Source organism: Nothoprocta perdicaria, unplaced genomic scaffold (assembly GCF_003342845.1).
Source record: "Nothoprocta perdicaria isolate Ctin4 unplaced genomic scaffold, notPer1 scaffold_13, whole genome shotgun sequence".
NCBI lineage: Eukaryota > Metazoa > Chordata > Aves > Tinamiformes > Tinamidae > Nothoprocta > Nothoprocta perdicaria.
The window spans coordinates 3,247,733-3,266,530 of NW_020454427.1; the positions used below are offsets into that span (position 1 = coordinate 3,247,733).

Below are 18,798 nucleotides of genomic sequence, written 5' to 3' on the forward strand. Positions count from 1 at the left end.
TGCAAGAAAAATTACAAAAGGGCCCAATAACTCGGAAGCGTAAATTCAGCTGTCAGTGAATAAAGTTACCTTTGAAAAATTTCTATTTTAGCTTTTTTTTAAAAAAAAAAAAAAAAGTATAATAAAAATTAGGCATGTAGTGTGCTTAAAAATTACCGTGCTTACAGTAAAAGGCTTGTTTTGTAGCTTCACGTGTATATTATGGAGTAAAAAAAGGCAGAAGTGTTATACTGAAATCATAATTGAGGCAGCTAATGCTGAATCATATTTAAACATTATTACTGCACTTTAACAGTTTGGTTGATAACTTCTTTAGCCAAGGAGTATTTGCCCAAGTTTCAAACTGTAGACAGTTTGAGATAATTCTGCTTGCGTCCTTGGGTAAAACATGCACAYACATTTTTATCTTGGGAAGGAAGGGCTCCTCACAACTGTGTTTAGTTAACCACAGGAGCGTGACACCGTGGAAGACCTCTCAGTTGCTGGGGAGGTTCTCCCAATCCTCCTTGCAACAGGGGCTCCCCAGTGATGGCCCATCTGGATGATGCTAAGGGATTTGGGCAATTGGTGATGTATCTTTCYCTTAACTGCTATTCTACTAATAGTCTACTAACGGTTAGGTGCGTTACCTTGCTTACTTTGTTGTTAAAACCAACCAGGTAATAAGCTTATTGTTTTGTTAGATGTATCATTTMATTTCTGTATTATTTAGTATTAATCATAAATACTACCATTCTTGCCCTTGCTGTCTGGTTCTTTCCGGTGCTCCCCCATCAACTGGCAAAACAACAGCTGATGTTTCCTCTAAACTTTTTTTTTTTAAACATTRTATTTATTATGTGACAGCAATACTGTAACAAAATAACAGCACACTCAAAACACAACTCATATCCTTTAGTTGGCATAGGTTCATACTTATTGTTAAGCAAGAAAGGTAATTTTAGTTTTGACTTTACATTGAAGGTTGACGTACGTTAAAAAAAGAAAAAAAATAAACGAAACATACTGAGCATTAGCTCAGACTTTCCAAACTTTGAGGGATTTATCTGGAASAAAACACAATGTGACAGAGAATATAACAATCACTGACAATGCCCGGCATTTTTCTCCTTTCACATTCTATTGGCAATTAGTAAAAGCACCCAAAGATAATGCAATTCACAGTGGACTTAAAAATTCTTTTTTTGAAAACATAAAACTAGAGAACTTTTGGCTGAATGTTTCCCTGAGCTTTTAATTTTTAAAATCATGTGCTACACATCATGTTCGTAAAACTTGGACACTTATTAATTACAAAAGTCTTGTTAATAAGGACTACTCAGCTATATGCGAAAGTTAGTTACTTCTAGGATGGAAGATATGCAGGAACTGCCAAGGAAGCAATTCAGCATTTTGTTCTTTTTTTCCTAAAGAGTAAAGCATACTTTACATACTTCTTCATTAACATTTTGATAATTTGAAATTATGCTACATGATCCATGATTTGTAGTTGTGAACAAGTCTAACAGGCGTATTGTACTTCCAGAGCAAGACCGAGACAAAAAAAAAAAACTCTGGGACACCTACATAATTAAGAACACTTTGGCTTTTAAATTATTTTTTGAGGAAAAGAAGGCCCAACTGTGCCTTGGAAACTACAATTCTGTATTTTTATCTGCTTACCTGTTTTTTATCACCACGCATTTCTTGTAAGTCTGTACAAAGTGTTTTAGTAACAGTAATTAGTTAGATGAAATAAGCTTTAAGTATTATCTAACATGGAGGAAAACTAATAGCAAAAAGACATCTTTGAGAAATCTCTGTTCAGCAGGAGATGAACTCATGATCATCTACTGAAATTTCACCATTCTAGCTCTACAGGATACTCTCCGGTAAGACACGCTGTGCAATGACCGATCTTTCCAGCACGCGACTTCTGCATTTTGAGGTTGTTCTCACTCTCTTGCCTTGCTTTGATGCTTTCTTGCACAGAGGATACCAGCCCTTCCACAGAWAGGTAAACAACGCTGTCTGCTCCTAAAGGGAATAGAGAATTCAGAAATTAAAGCCTGCAGTACTGTACCAAAAGCAATGCAGTCACTGTATTGCATCGGGAGTATGATGCGGAGTGGATCATGAGCACTGCCCTTCTTGTGCAGGGAGCAGCCTTGCTCAAGTCTAAGGAGAAGCTTCTGAGTTGGGAACCATGATGACATTTTTATAAGCTGTAAAAATGGAAATAAAATCCAGAGCATGTATCAAGACTTTCTGAAACGCACGTAGTTTTCAGTTTTATTTTATTTCAAGTCTAGAAACAGATGTAAGCTTGCAAATTGCTTCTCAAACAGAACACGAGGACTACTGGTTACTGCGCCTTGAAGGAGGGGTCAAAACATTAAAAAATGAAGTATGCAGTATCTAGGGGAGTTTTAGAGCCTTTGTAATTTAGTACTTTTACTTAAACTATTTATTTGGTGGATAATTCTTAAAAGACAAATCCTGCCAAGCAGAAATATTTCAACATGCCACCATGATCATCATTATGGGGAAAATGACTTAGGAGAAAATATAAACACATTGCAGATTAAAAAAGGAGGAGGAAGTATTTACAAAGAAATCTGAATTGAAAGTTCTCAACCACAGCTATATTCTCACGTCATTAAATCGTTTTCTTTTTTTTCRGAACAGTATGGCATTACTTAACAAGCTGTCTCATACCTTCTAATAGCCTGCTAAAGAGCATATTATTTATCACATCATTAGCAGCATAAACTGTCAACTTYTATTCTACTCTAAACATGACTCATTCTAATGATTCAAAAACGTAATTGAGATTCTTTTGCTAGTTCAAATTTAATTTCTTTAAAAGTAAATATCATGCAATGCCATTAAAATTATTTACATAAATTCTGAATTTGTAAAAGAATCGGTGTTTACAAACTGAGAGAGTATACTATTATGCATGTCGTAAACTACTATTCAGCTGCTGTTAACTCTGAAGCCAGGATTTCATCATCTTTATTTGTGATACATAAGGAGCACACAATATGCTGATTTAATATATCAACTTTATGATATTTTGATAAGTGAAAACTCTCAGGAAAAGATGGTACTTACCAATATAGTTTGCAAGGTCATGAAATTCAGGTCTGTTGGCAATGAGTTCTTCTTTTGTTGGAATGTTTATTCCCATATAACAAGGAAATTTTATGGGAGGTGAAGCCACACGAATATGCACCTGAATAAAAATAGAGTTTAAAAACAGACTGCTGTGAGGCAGAAGTCAGAGGATCATAACCCAACAGCAGATGGAAACAACCTAGTTCAACAAAAAATCATAAAAGAAAAAGCACTAGAAGACGTGAAAAGGTAAAAGAAAAGATAATAAAGGTAAAAAAAAAAAAAGGTAAGATTAAAGTTATTTTCAGATGTCAAAAAAGTATTAAAATGTCCAATTCTGATTTTGCTTTTCTTCTGTGATCTTCAATCCATTCTGCACATGCTTCCAGTTTACAAAGCCAGTCAGAGCTTTTCTGCGCCAGTGACACAGGTTTGCACGTTCTGTTTCAAATACGAATCTGTTACAAGAGAACCGTGGGGTTTGGGAAGATTCCAGCATTTGCCTACGGCAAATGACAGTCAGCAGCTGAAGACCGCCCAGTGCCACAAACCACACAYATGGCAGGAATACAACACTGTGGGCTGGCTTTCTCATCTTTCTTAATCAGTTTTCCATTCTCTTTGTCAGATAGTGCTTTATAAGTAAAGATCTATTCCTCTCCTGCATCTCCCCTAATTCAAAGTTATAAAAGAGAAACTTCAACCTGTCRTAATAATAAACACATAACTAACCATTGTATTTGTACACTCAATCTTTTAAATAGAAAACACCGTGTTGTGCAAATGAAAGTTAAAACTTGTGCTTTACGCTCCCAACAATCTTGTATTTGTACATATTAAAATCACTGAAAGTGAACTCACCTCTTTAGCTCCAGATTCCCTTAGTAGCTTTATTATGGGTGAAATGGTATTGCCTCTCACGATTGAATCATCAATGATAACGACTCGCTTGCCTTTAAAGTTGTCAGACAGAACTCCAAACTTTTTTGCAACACCGAGCTGCCTTAACCTCATGTTTGGCTGGATAAAAGTTCTTCCTACATATCGATTTTTACAGAGTACTTCAACATACGGTAGTCCACACTGTAACAGGAAACAATKAAATAGAATTAGTAACTATAAAACTGCTTATTCTCAGTTGCTGTTTTTTTAAAGCAACCTTAGGACTTAGTATGACTTCACATTAGCCAAAAGAAGCCTTGAGAAGTTTTGAAGTGCTCTAATATAGTAGAATAAAGACAATAATCCTATTGAAAATAACTCAATGGGAATACAAAACTTTGACAAGACAACACTCTAGTGGACCATGYGATAAATATCCTTGTATAAAGAGATAAGCTTAAGTATGTTTAATTATGCAAGTCAACAAGGCATACCTTTTGTGCATAACCAAGAGCTGCTGGGGTTGCAGACTCCGGAACAGTGCTGACCAGGTCTGCTTCCACAGGTGCCTCGATAGCAAGTTGTTGGCCACATCTTTTCCTGACTGAATATACCATCTGACCTAAGAAAAGCAAGAAATATTTTTCCCTGCTGAGAAAAATTTAGATTTCCTTTCAATTTACTGCATAAATCTCTGTGGCAAATTATAGGTCTGGAAGTCAGTGACAAAAGCTCCAGAAGCAATAAATACATTCGCAAAGGAAACCAAGATAAAGCTGTTTGCAAATTCTGTTTCATASGTCCAATTTTTAAAAACGTTTCAAAGAGCAATAAAAGTTTCTGAAGTCTCTCAGTTTTAAGAGATGAATGGTCTTTGTGGCTTTTCATTCTTTCCATAAGTCTAGGCAGACAGGCTTCACTAGGGCCTTATACACAGTCTGGAATGGTTCTTGAAGCTGATGTTAAATGTGTGTCCTGAGTTTTATGTCCCCAAAAACTGCACTAATCCTTTCTGAGGAAGCCCTGCTCTGGCAGCGCATGTTCAGTGCTGCCCTACTATTACTGCTAATAACTTTCCAGAGGTTCTCCAGGATATGATCTGCCAGAACTTAGGGAGGAGCTTTGTACCTCAGAGCTTTTTACCTTCAAAGATACTGTCTGGTCTTGCAAAATAAACATATTCAAAGATGCAGAATGCTGATGGATCTCCTTCAGGTCTTGGTACAACATCCAGCGTTTGGACCTCATATCGGGATATTTTCACAATCTCACCAGGAAGGACCTCACGATAGTACCTGCAGAGACATAYACAGGCATTTAGAATTGTTCTTAACCTGAGTTATAGTTTTAAAACATAGGTAGATGCAATTGAAAGAAAGAAAACTGTTTTTGAACATCCTAACAACAATTTGTCTCTGTTTAAGGATTTGACCTACACTGCTGTAAGACTTGCACACCAAGGCAAGTGACCATTACTAARAAGTCTGAATTAAAACCTGAAAGTGGTGAATTACTACTTCTGGTACCAGATAATTAAGGTATTCTTCCTTTATGTAAGAAGAGGTCTAATACAAGCTTCATTGAGAGTRAATATACCTAAATCATTCAGTCCTAGATCAGTAGTAGAGACACATAAAAGCAGTATAAAAAGCAGTATAATACCATGCTCTAGAACAAAGATGGTAGTAAACAATGAAATAATGAGAAATAACTGTCTAAGATTGTCAGATAGCTACCCTCAAATAGACTAGAACTGACCAGAAACATACAATTCTTACACCTGAAGAAATACAGAAAATTTATATCAGATGTTATTAGTCAGTTCCTTAAGCAGTTCCTTAAGCAGTCCAGAGAAAGTGCCTTTGTGTCTTAAGGGAAAGTATCCCTTAGCTCGAGAGTTAATGTGAATGGAGTCTTACCCATCTACTGTGGGTTTGTCCACATGAAAATAGTTTCAAAGGCCTGTCRCATTTTTAACATAAGGAGGCTGGCTTGTTAGACAGCATATTCAACAGCTGGAGTTAGTTGAGTCTGGAGCTGAACTGAAACTTTTTCTGTAGCTAAAATATTTTGTACTACAACAGTTCTGCCATTAACTAGGCTAACTTCAAAAAACATTATGGGTTGGAATGATTAGATGTGATGTAACAGAGAAAATTTGCCATTAAATCATCCTGTGACATTTTGATTACATAATTGTTTACCTTCTTTTACATGAAGCCTGCCATGAAAAGAAACTGCATCTAACAAAAAAGCTCCACACACCCCAACAAACTGATTTTTGTTATCTTTGGCATTGTTATAGATTATGATCACTGGCAATTTGAGGTTTTCATTGCTTTTTGAGGAGAGCTTTCRGATAACCTGAGATTCAGGGCACTTACTCTGCACCGATAGATAAAAAGCTACAGGATTCAGAGGAGACTACCCAGCCTTCTGTTTCACTGTTATCTTTTCCTGAAATAAAAGATTTCAGTCATAGTTAGATTCCACAATTCTTGCTACCATTCCCACTACACACATTGCACTTCTACTGCAGCACTGCCTTGTTATGGTTGCTGGGTGCACAACTTGTTGGAATTTCTAACTAGAAGGTTTAGCATTCCCAACTTTCTGTAATATTATTCAAAAAATACAGCATCATATTCACTGTTCATGAAGAGGGACAATTCATATAATTACCTTTCTCATCTCTGTACTATTTCAAATTTATTCTAATTCTACTTCAGTGACTTTCAATATAAATAATTACTTCTGTCTGGACAAGAAATTCTTTACTTTTCCTTACGCTAAATGTGTCAGTGAATTCATTCCTTTCAACTACAAGAGATACTGTATTGAATCTCAGTAAGAAGGATTTGTAGGAAACAGGCACAGGCCAGAACAAATCATGTAAAAGAGATTAGGAGTGTTTGTATGCCTAAAAAACTCTGCTCTGTATGTTCTTAACTCAGATCTTTAACATATACCTTTTTTTATATATATATTATATATATATATATATATATATATATTATGAAGAGAAAGAATCCACACATTTTTTCCTGTGATTGAAATACCAAGTTTCATCAATATAGATATTTGCCCTAGGATTATTTTAGTTTTACACGATTAGCAAAGTTTAATTTCACTTTGGGAAAAATGTCTATTTGCAGGCTAAATGAGACAGAAAGAACTACTTCCCATAAAGTGATTTTATAGGGTCCCACTATCATAGTTACTGTGACCGGGAGAGCTTGAAAATTAGAAATACACTGCCAGTGATCCAACTCTTTTCAGTCATCTGATTACCAGAGAAAGTAAGAAACCAGACTTGTTCATCCATGGTTTCCTGAGTGAATACAGTTTAGTTATATTTTCATCAAATATTTCATGACACTCGGGCTGCCTAATTCTGGCTRTCATCAGAGAACCAGGATTTACTTTGCTGGAAGCAGAAAAGATATTTGCAGACTTCCTACAAATTATTTTTAATTATTATTTCTTTTTAATTTTGAAATTTCAAAGCTGACTTCTAAACTTCATATATTCTACTTTTACCTCAGTAAGTGCAGCTGTACTTAATTATCAGTGGCTTGTGGCACATTAAAGGGTCTGTGTGTGCATTTTACCTTTTCCGTTCATATCCCCTACTGGAATAAGGCGGCCGATGCAGAGCGGACGATTCCCATATGGATCACGTACTGCATAGATTATATCTTTATGCATAATTAGCAAAGAATATGAAGTTGGAGTTTCATTCATCAAATTTTTTATTCTGAAACGAGACRTAGGTTAACACAGTCATGTGCCACACACAAACACCTGTGTGCATTTAAAAGTGCCTATCATTCTTCAAYTAGGTTGCTGTTCYTGATTCCAAAACCTCTCCTCCTGCTCACCTTGCTACCCAGTCTGCAGTATCGTCATTTTCTAGAGGAGGTGTGAAGGCCAGCAGCTGGGTGATCAACTCACTGTCAGAACTGGTTGACAGTCCCACACCATGGCGCATCAGCTTTGAAGAAACAAAAGAAAAGTGTCACCAGCGTAAAAGACATCCCCCGTAACACTACACATGTTTTAGTTTAACCAAAGCTTTGTGCAATGAACAAATGTTTTAAAACATGAGTGTTTCAGATGATCAGATCATCATAAGCTAGAAATACCTCAACCTTCTTCCGACAAACCAAATATGTAAAATGAGCTAGTAAACTCATCTGTGTATGGCACTGTATTTCTCCCTTTGTATCCCATTTYTTTGCTTCACACACAATCAAAACAAAAAACAAAATTAATACCAGCAATATTAAGGACATAAATTACTGTTTGGACCATCTGATCAGCTTTGTGCTGATGCTTCTTCTGGCAAGAGGTAAAAGATACAGGAGAAAAAACACAGTAATATTTCTATAGAAGACATGGAAAGAGAAAAGATATGTCAATACACAGTAGTGGTCAGGGCACAGAGCAAAAAGAAAGGGGTATGAAAGGAATCAGAGTGGGACTATAAAAWCTTATTTCCCACAAAGTAAGGTTTGCTAGATCTGGTCAGTCTAGTTACTCTAGACTTACTTAAAGGAGAAAAAAATCTATGGTGTATCTAGCCAGCTATTGTGACCCATTCAGTTCAGTGCCTATTTCAGTTGCTAATTTTTATCTTTAAAAATTATTACGTATTTTTAAATAGCACTAATTCTCCATCTCCATTTCCACTGCTTTTTTTTTTTTTTTTTTTTTCCCCCAAAGTATTAAGACACTTGCTCTGACTAACAGCAGGCTAGGTTCCTTTGAGCATGTCATACATTTGCCTTGCTTCAATGCCAGAATATGTTTGCCCTCTTGTTTTTGGATGGAACTTATTACAGAACAGATTCCAAAAAGAAACATCTGCTAAGTCTTAATTTTGTTCTCTGATACATACCCAAACACACTATAAAATCTGGATTTGATGGTTTCCTTATGTGTTATATGTCCTAACAGTGCTCATAATTACTTTCACAAGCCAAATATACAAAAAAGACAATATTCCACACAAAAACATTTTGTATTACAATTATGACATCTCCTCTAACTCTGAACATATGATTTGCTCTTCACCATCGCCCCCCTGTATTAGCAGGGCTTCAAAGCCAAGCTGTCCTTTGTCACAACCAAGTTAAGTTTCTTCCTTTTATCAAGAATGTATCTTATGATAGGTACAAATGAGAAATGCCTCTTCTCCCTAGGACTTTTTTCCTAACAAATGTACTCTTGTCATTATGCTGATCTTTCACTACTCCAACCACTGTGGTAGTAAGTCATGGCAAATTTATTGCTCACTGTAGCCTCACACTCAGAAATGAATGATGCCAGAACCTCCCCAAGGAGATACTAACCTTTCTTCTAAGTCGTACAGCATTTGTTAGTTCCCCATTGTGTGCCACAGCAATCTTCCCGTGAAGAGTTTCTACAACGAAAGGCTGGCAGTTCTGCAGCTCAGAAATTCCGGAGGTGGAGTACCTTGTGTGCCCGATCCCAAGGTTTGAAACATATAGCTTCTTCAGGCTGTCTGCATTGAACACGTGGTTAATAAGACCCATTCCCTTCAGGAGGAAAAGAAAACATAAATTGTTTTTGCTTTCCTGGTGCATATAAGAACATAGTAAGTATCTACTTCAACACATTTTTCTGCATATCCGAGCGTGGAAAAAAATCAGACAGAGCCTCTTGCCTACTGGCAGAGTTGTGTCCAAGGAGATTTAAGTTTTTCTACATCATGAGCTCATGTAGCTATGCCAATAATGTTTTATATTTTTTTTTGCACAATTCTAACTAAAATACATTGATGGGCAAATTTTAAACAGTGCTGCTTGAAGAGTTTAAAACAAAGGATTAATATTCTTTGTCAAGGGATATCAAAGGGTGCCAAAGGCTATCAATCCATTTTCAAAGGCTGCTAATAATCAAAAGAAAGGAATACAAATCCATGTGCTAGACTTCCCAGGTCACATTCTCATATATGTATTAGTTTTAACAGTTGAAAATGGGGAGTTTGCATTAATGCCCTGTGAACAGAAGCCATCAGGAATGGGCACCTTTTCCATTCTGCTGAAGAGGGGACTGGAGTTCGGAGGATAAAAGGATATTGTAGCATCTTAACTGCTGAAATTTTTAAAGAACTGGCATTTTAAAAGATTTTTAAGGTTTACAAATCAGAGGCCTAAATATATTTTAATCAGCATAACTAACTTAAACTTTTTTTAAACCAACACCACTTCCAGGATTAATCAAGTCACATAAATTGTAGTCCCCATGCTCTTTTTTACACTGCGGTTATTACAGTTTTTATAAGTGCTGTAGGTGAGAAATGTCCCTCAAGGATAAGAAAAGCCAGTCTGCCCCTCTTATAAAATCAAAGCTGATATGATGAGGAAGTGAGGTGCTCGGGCCTGGACAACAGGCCTGAGACAGAGCTGACTTACCATGAATCCTGAACCGCCTGTGCTAGTTATGTAAACACAGATAAACCTTGTACATAGATTCATTGAACTGCTCATGCTAACACTTGTAACACCAGCCCAGATGCTTTAGAGATTCTTGCACRCTCTGGTGGAAGTGTCTGCAAGATATTTTGGGAAACCCTTCCAACCATGGCCTGGGCTCTGGCCAAGCCCTGGTCAGGGTGGTCGGGAAGGCTGCCACCTCATGTTGCCACCCAAAAGATACGCAAGTCATTCTGACTTGCTGATTTGGCTCCATGAAAGCTGGACCCTCTTGCAGTCTCATTGGAGACTCCCCAGTTGCCAAGGAGGTTCTCCCAATCCTTGCTGCAACAGAGGATCCCGAGTGATGACCCATCTGGATGATGGTAATGGATTTAGGAAATTGGTGATGTGTCTTTCTCTTAACCACTATTCTCTTATAGTAATGGTTAGGTGCATTACCTTGCTTACTTTTTCTGTTGTTAAAACCAAGCAYGTAGTAAGCTTATTGTTTTGTTAGATGTATCATTTCTGTATTATTTAGTACTAATAGTAAATATGACCATTCTTGCCCTTGGTGGCTTGTTCTTTCCTCACCCCCATCAAYTGGCCAAGCAGTCAGTTAAATTCTTAGCATGACAGCCAAGTATCTCAGTACATGCAGTACTATGGAATCACTACAAACCACTACATTGTGTGCTGGAGGTTTATTCTGAGAATTACTTTTTATTAAGTGCATGAGCTATTGAGTAGTCCTACATAGATATACATACTTCTACCACTAAGCAGTTTTAACTCTTGGACTGATTTCAAGAGCTTAATTATTCTTCCTTCAACAGTAGCAGGTCTGTTCTATCCCAAGGACTTCAGAACACAAAGATAAGCTGCCTTTTGGTTGTGGTCAGAGAACATACCCTCAAGCAAAAGTAGTTCCATGGTGTTTTGACAGTTGTTTGCAATCCTTTGCTCTTCCAGAATGATTCTGGCTGATGCTTATTTTTTTCCTGACTACCATTTAGCACAGAACAAGTGGAAATATTTCCAGAGAAGGCGGACATTTTCTTCACATAATACATGCACAAGCTATGGCCATTAACATCCTCTGTGATCCTCGTCATCTTGAGGAAGATTGGGTGAGTCTTCTCAGACTTCCCTTCAAACTCTTATTCAGATATTTTTTACTTATGAGCAGAGTAGCTGCCACTTCCTTGATCCTCACTAACACAAGAATTAGTCACAGATCCATATGCACGGCCAGCAATTATTTTTATTTTTGCTTTCTGCACAAGCTGAGGCAGTAACTGCTTCCAGTTCTCCAGAGTAACACTTTGAGTGCAGGATGGCTTTCGTAAGTAGTTTTTATTACATCAGTAGACTGAATACTTCCATTTGACTGCCACTGTGTACCTGGGTACACACAGCAGAACAATGCTGGTGTTATGTGTTTCGGGTGTGCTCTTACGACAAAAGATTGCACGAGTAACAGAACTAGATATTATCACCATAACTCAATCTGAATAGTCCATAAAAACATGTTACTTCTGTGCTTCCAATTGCTCTGTTTCCCAGGTAAAACAAATCTTCAGCATCTCAGTTGGGCRTCTCTAAGACATATATTTACATTTTACCTTGTGTACTTTGAATGCCTGGGATGACTCTCCATCACTTGTCACAATTCCGGCACTCTCCTGGCCCCTGGGGACAAAACACAATTGATATAAAGCACTGAAATGTTTAGAATGAAATATTTTAACTTAGTATGGATTGGTGATTTTTCTTCTATCCTTTACAACTTGATATTTTAAAGCAAGCTAATTTGTTGTTTTACTTTTACAGGCTTGTAATCAAAAATGTGGTTTCTTGCCCATGTTACACTTTATTTTAAAACAGTTGCATAAGACTTGTGCCTAAGCCCACTGAATTCAGTGGGAATCTTTCCATTAAAGAGCATTGGCTCAGGCAGTGGCCAAGTTCAGTGTGGACATAAAATAACAGCAGATGCCTAATCTGAAAGCCACTTTGCTGCAATAGTTGTCTGGGCTTCCACTCTGTTGTTTTTTTTTGTTTGTTTTTAAAAACGATGTTTTTGTCTAAGGGAATAGATTGTTTCTTCTTACACTTCAGCAGTCATTTCCACCTATAAAAATACATGGACCCTCTGACAATTCATGTGACTGAGCACCTAGATCTAGTGTTGGACACCTCAGTTTCTGACCCCAAGCATAAAACGTTTGATGTGTTCAGTCACTAAAAATKGAAGTATTCTTCTTATGGCAAATCAGCATCAGCTCTGTTTCGCTGAACACTCCAAGKCTGCTTCCTGTTCTCTCCTGTGATCTTCTGTCATGGAGATACATGACCAGAACTAGCAGCATCATTTCATGGAACTGCCCAAGTTTTATAACACAGCCCTCATCCATGAAATATGTATGTTTGGCAGAATAATTTTCTGTAGGTAATAGTGAAGACTATAATGTATCTTCCTTTAAAGCCTTCCTGGAATAAGGCAAGGTGTTATTTCCAAGAAAACTGCTGCTGTAGTCTCTACTATTGCTGTGATATTCGCAGGGACTTCAWTGGACTACTAAATTCCTAGTTCACTCTCATTTAGACCAAGTTTCTACACACCTGATGTAAGGCCTATAAGGGGTTAACAGGGTGCTTTCTGCTTCTGTAAAAAGCTTGCACGCTAAAGAAGTATAAGACATAGGCTATGTAATTTACAGTTAACCTTGCCATCTGCTCCTGTAAATATCGCTTGCTATAAGGGAGGACAAGGACTAACAGGATACATACCCTGCTCTTGCTGCTCTTGCTGAGACCCCAAGATAAGATTCCAAACATGCCAAGCGGAAAGGAGATTGTGGAAGGGGGAGTTAGTCAATGGTGGTCGTAAATAACATTTAAGTTATTTAAGTTAAGAAGTTGTAGCCGTCTATAAAAACATGAACCTCTCCTCAAACGGCGCAGATCTCAGGACATTCTGTATGAGGTCCGCCGCCGGCCGGCTAATAAAGCTTGCTTTTAAACCACCAGGTTGAGTGTGTGGGTGATTACTGGGATTACGGACTAACGCTGACACCACAATGTCTAAATTATTTAGCATAAATCAGACTTAATAGATGAGTTTGTCTTTACAATAAGAGTGGAAAGGGAAAGATGTTCTTCTTAGAAAAGGAAACACTTGGAATGTTGTTAGAATATCTGAACAAGGTGCTATTCACACATTAGACTTATTTGGCTGTAATTGAAATGGCTGGAATTACTTAGGATAAGAAAAGCAACAGTAAGACTATGGGCAAGAATCTACATAATAGAGTCTAATCTGCCACTGACATTCCCATTGCAAATGTTCTCTAAGGCTCAAATCCCTGCATTGGTCACTAGGCCCAGTTAAGCAAAATTTTAAAGAACATTTGCTTAGAGAAAACAAACCAAAATAAGCCAAATCATTCACATCTGGACAAATTTATCCGATTACTGACACAGATAATCTTCAAGCAAAATACTGCAGAGATAAGGATGTTCTTCCTGAGCTCAAATAAACAAGTTYAAGGTGCCCATCTATAAACACAGGAGTTGGTAGTAAAACTCAAATGAGTTAATATACAGCATTCAGCAACTTTTAGTTYGTTTTTTAACATTTCAGATATTGCCATTTAAATATTGATGGTGTTCCTTTAAAAATCAACAAAATCAGCCAGGATAAAGAAAGAGATGCAAACCTCCCGAATGAAAGGCCTTTTCAAGTAATTGSATTAGATTTTTAATACAGCACTGAGGAAAGAAAACCAAGCTCAATTTCATTACTAAAAAGCTGATATAGCTTTACTAATTTAAGTATGCAAGCTTTTTATTAAATTGCTAATCATCAACGGTCATTAGAGTTAAAACTGTATGTGTGTATGTGTGTGTATATATATATTTGTTAATATAAAAATAAGAGCATGTGCATTATTGCAGGTACTGGAGTATGAAGCATGGTAACTTAGCGCTCTCAGCAGCACAACTGCAGCGCGGGTCCCTGGTGGGAAGCAGAGGCTGCTCGGATGCCCACAGAGCTCAGCCCTGCCGTTCAGCCCTCACAAAGGGCAGGCACAAGGATTTTCTTTTAAAGGCACAAGATAGCGCAAGTCTCTTGTTTTGCTTTCATTACAGCACAGCGATAATATTAAAACCATTCTACACAGCAAGGGTTAAAAGAATATGTATCTTGATGCTGCTCTGCTCCTTTTCCACCTCGCAGAAGGTCGCCTGAGCTTAATGCAGACGCCCGCGCGCCTTAGCAATCATTTGTGCCTGAGCTGCTTTATTTGTCTGCCTCTAATACAGAGGCTGCTTATTTGGCAGTTTCTCAAGTTACTCCCCTCAGGCAGCTTGAGCCAGTAAAACTAGATCCTTTCATCTCGCTGGAGCTTACTGACAACCAGCCGTCTGGTTTCCTAGGAAACAAAATCTTGGCTAGAAATAGTGAATCATTTCCAGGTCACTTTCAACATGGAGAGTGGAGCAGGGAAGCATTGGACTGARGAGGAGGTTAAAGCCTTGCTCGGCGTCTGGTCAGAGAAAAATATCAGAAAGCAACTCCATGGCACCCTGAGGAATAAAGGAATATTTATCTACATTGCGAAGAGGTTGCAGGAGTTGGGAGTTTGCAGGGATTGGAAACAGTGCCGTGCAAAGTATAAAAACCTGAAGTACGAATACAGAACGGTCAAATATGCCCACAACTCTGGGGATGTCACCAAAACCATGAAGTTTTTTCATGACCTGGATGCCATATTGCGATATGAACCTGTCACGCAGTTAGCGGCAGAAGAAAACGGCAGGTGCTCTGCAACTGAGACGCGGCGCAACGCAAGCCCCGCCACAGACAGCACGCAAGGTAAAAAACTGTTTTCACTTCTATTTTCTATCCTTGCTTAAATAAATAAATAAATAAATAAATAAATAAATAAATAAATAAATAAAAAGCCCAAGTTTGCTGGAATCGAAGCGGAGGTTGCACAGCACCAAGCTCACAGCTAGAGCACAACTGACTTGATGCACTCCGGGGAAAAATTTGAGCACCCGCCAGTGTCGAAGTCTGTAAATGCAGCGTAATTCTAACCAAATTGTACTAACTGCCTGCGTTAGAGGCTCCGTCAGGACCCACCGGTGTCACTGAGCAACTGGCTGCGAGGATTAAATTAAGAAGTGTTACTTTTTTTTCCCCCTCTGCCACTCAGTTGCAATGCCAGGCTTTTTTTAGAGCTCCGTTTCAGGGAGAAACAACAAGTAAACGTTGAAGCTGTGATGATTTATTTGAAAACTGTTATTTATAACTGCAATTTCTAATCACTTTTTATTCTTTTTAACGGAAAATATAGCTAGAGTAAGTAATTATTAAGCAATATTAATAAGCAATTAACTTAAATATTTGAAAAACAAAGATGCTTAACAGGATGTTTAACAACTTCACACTGAAAATTGTACTGAGCAAAGCAACATTTACCATGCTGATCTTAATTTTAAACATAATATTCTAAAGCAAGAAAAGTAAAATGAATGCTTTTATYCTGAAGGAATTGCCAACGAATTAGTTGCACCTCAGGCTTTATTCAGCCCTCTCTACAAAGGTATTTAGGCTGTGCTTAATGTCTCATTAGGGCCACATTTCCCTATTTGATACTCCCAATCTCCATGTTGCATCCCAAATACCACTGAAGTCTATGCCCCCAAAATAATTAGGGGTATGAAAATAATATGGTTAAAAGGGCATAAAGAGAAATTCAATGCTGAGCCCAGTTTGTTTCCACGGTATGTACACATTTACATTAACTGAGGATTGTGGATCCTCAGAACATTAGCATCCATGGAGACTGGCAAAGGAACTGAAGGGAGATGGACATCTAGCTTGACCTTCTCCTCTTGAAAGTCTCCTTCTGCAATGCTGTTTTCTAGGTTTGAGAAAAACAACTTGACAATTTTCATATTTTTCACTTTTATCCGAAGAGCTTGCCCTTAATCTGGCTTCACCAATAGTCTAATCTGTCTAATCTGTCTGAAGACATTTAAAAATAAAATGGTGATTTTATAGTATTTTAATATATGCTCTTTGCAGTGTGAATTGCAGTTACATACCTTTCTCTTCATCATACACAACTGAGGACCAAATCTTAGGTTAATACAAGCTGCTACCCTTCAGAAGACTGCATGAAACCAAACCAGAGCCCATCATCTGATGATCTAGCCTTAGATTATCCTATGTGCTTTGATTCTGTTTGCCCAAATTGTTAATCCTAATTCTCACGGTCTTGGACCTCTAGCAAGTTTAAATCAAAAAAGATCCAGATCTCTAAAGAACCATCATTTGAAATGCTCTATCAACACAGTATGTTGAATGCAGTAATTACTGAACCAGATCTCTAAAGGTTCCTTCCAACCTTAAGGATTCCATAATAAGCAGAAATCAAATGTAATTAGCTGTAATAATATAACACTAACGGTAAGAATTTAAATGTGAAATTTTCTCAGCCACAATGAAAACATTTTCAGATATAAACATATCCTGCAGCTACGCAGGACATATCCATAACAAAAGACAGAGAGGAAGGTTGTCAGGACATTAACTTTCAATTTAAGAATACAAATCAAGGAAGTAACTCTAYGCTAGAATAGAGTCTAGTGTAGAGATCTATTCTAACACTAGTCCCTTTCCTATTGCAGTCAGGGTTGCAAGGCCTATGAGGGGAAGCTGTCAAGCSCAGTATTGCGAAGGGCAGTTCTAAGGCTGAAGTGGCAGTTGTGGCTCTGTGGTGCTGAGTTTTTCATGAGGGGTAGCCTGAGTTTTCATTTTCATTTGTGGTGGTGAGGTTTTCATGGGGGCAGCCCCGCCACAGAACAACCTGCCGCTCTGGGCATGGCTGCAGAAGGTCCCTCGGCTCCCACCACAGCCACCCGCGCCGCAACTGCCCCCGCCTTGAGGGGAAATGGGGTGGGTTTCACACGGGCATCCTCCATAGGGGGAAAAATAAATAAATAAATCTTTCCTTGAAAGTCCCCTACTGGGYTGCTCCTTTTTCACGGCACAACAATACCCAGGAGGGGAGAAAAACGGCCCCTTCTTCTTTAAATAGAGTCTGAGAAGCCTTATTTTGACAGCTGAAGAAGCCAAGGCTTCTGATTTGGATGGGAGGTGCAGSAAAAACAAAATATTGCAAATAAACTAAAAACTATGCCAAAAATATTCCAAGTATGCACGTCATTAATTAGGGAAACTTAAGTTATACTAACCTGTTTTGTTTGAAAAGCATGGCAAGTGTCATCTTAAGCCCCCCAAACACTCCTGCATTTCTTCACATTTTTGCTTAGTCTCAATCTAAATATTCACACCCATCCTCCCTAAAAGCCACCGAGCTGGCCTTGGGTTGGCTTGATGGTTCTCTCAGTTATGGAGGGAATGCCTGGAGAGGGAAGGAGGGAAAGCAGAGAGCACCTCTGTGGGACCAGACTGTAGCTCTCCAATGCTTTGGAGCTTTCTCTTGAAAGTGTAATTGAAGAAACTAGTATTTTTAAATCAAATCAGAGAGATGACTCAGGACAAACTTGCTAGCCGCACCAACTGGCTCCCAGCTCCTAATGGAAAGACGACCCTTTCTGCATGAAGCACATACAGTCAATGATGTTCATGWTATCCTCCAACAGGATATGTTCGCAGAGGCAAACACAGTCTTATTTTAAATAATCATTAAAAAGGATAAAAAAACAACAGATTCGGTTCTCTTAAAACCAAGTTTTGTATTACCCCAGTAATCAAYCATCAATAAAATCCGCATAGAGTGATGGTGCTCTATGAAAAACGGTATCATTGATCATAGAGTCCAAACAAACAACCACCTTATTTTGTTAACCAGCTTTGATTATTTCAGATTAAAGCAAAAATTRGTTTTAACTTTTGAATCTGAACAACAAAAATAAAGCTTGCTGAAGCAATTAATATTAAATAATGTCTGCTGTCTACATTTCCCTCTTGATGTAAACATCAACAGTAAATATCTATTGTGCCTGGCCACTTCTACCATCCTTTGCTTTACAGCAAACTCAGAAGAAGTATCAAGTCAAACTAGAAATAAATCATAATGAAAATATTGTCATTTGTACCTAGCTTAGAAAGGTAACAGAAACAAAAAGAGATCCTTCAGAAATGCTAATTGGAAAATGCTTCTCATATATCACTTTCCATGTCTGGACTTTCACATTTACAAGTTGCTTATATACATATTTTATTGAATACGGGTATGCAATACAGACAAGTGAACTTTTTGTTGTTGTTGTTGTTGTTTTTCTTTTTCTTCCCAAATATTTCAATGTATTTTGTGTTAACTTTTCTTATTTA

The 18,798-nt window shown here is 37.8% G+C and overlaps 1 protein-coding gene across 1 annotated transcript in view; it reads right to left on the reverse strand.

Moving 5' to 3' along the window:
• Positions 1-378: 378 nt before the first annotated feature.
• The window catches only part of PPAT (phosphoribosyl pyrophosphate amidotransferase), a 41,097-nt gene continuing 22,677 nt past the window's right edge, over positions 379-18,798 (reverse strand). Inside the window, exons 2-11 of the mRNA XM_026033500.1 lie at positions 12,050-12,116; positions 9,336-9,542; positions 7,863-7,975; positions 7,593-7,738; positions 6,366-6,438; positions 5,125-5,276; positions 4,476-4,603; positions 3,961-4,182; positions 3,097-3,217; positions 379-2,016 (exon numbers count right to left, since the gene is read on the reverse strand). Coding sequence (XP_025889285.1) covers positions 1,841-2,016; positions 3,097-3,217; positions 3,961-4,182; positions 4,476-4,603; positions 5,125-5,276; positions 6,366-6,438; positions 7,593-7,738; positions 7,863-7,975; positions 9,336-9,542; positions 12,050-12,116 — 1,405 coding nt within the window. The 3' untranslated portion in view covers positions 379-1,840. The remainder of the gene's footprint in view (positions 2,017-3,096; positions 3,218-3,960; positions 4,183-4,475; positions 4,604-5,124; positions 5,277-6,365; positions 6,439-7,592; positions 7,739-7,862; positions 7,976-9,335; positions 9,543-12,049; positions 12,117-18,798) is intronic.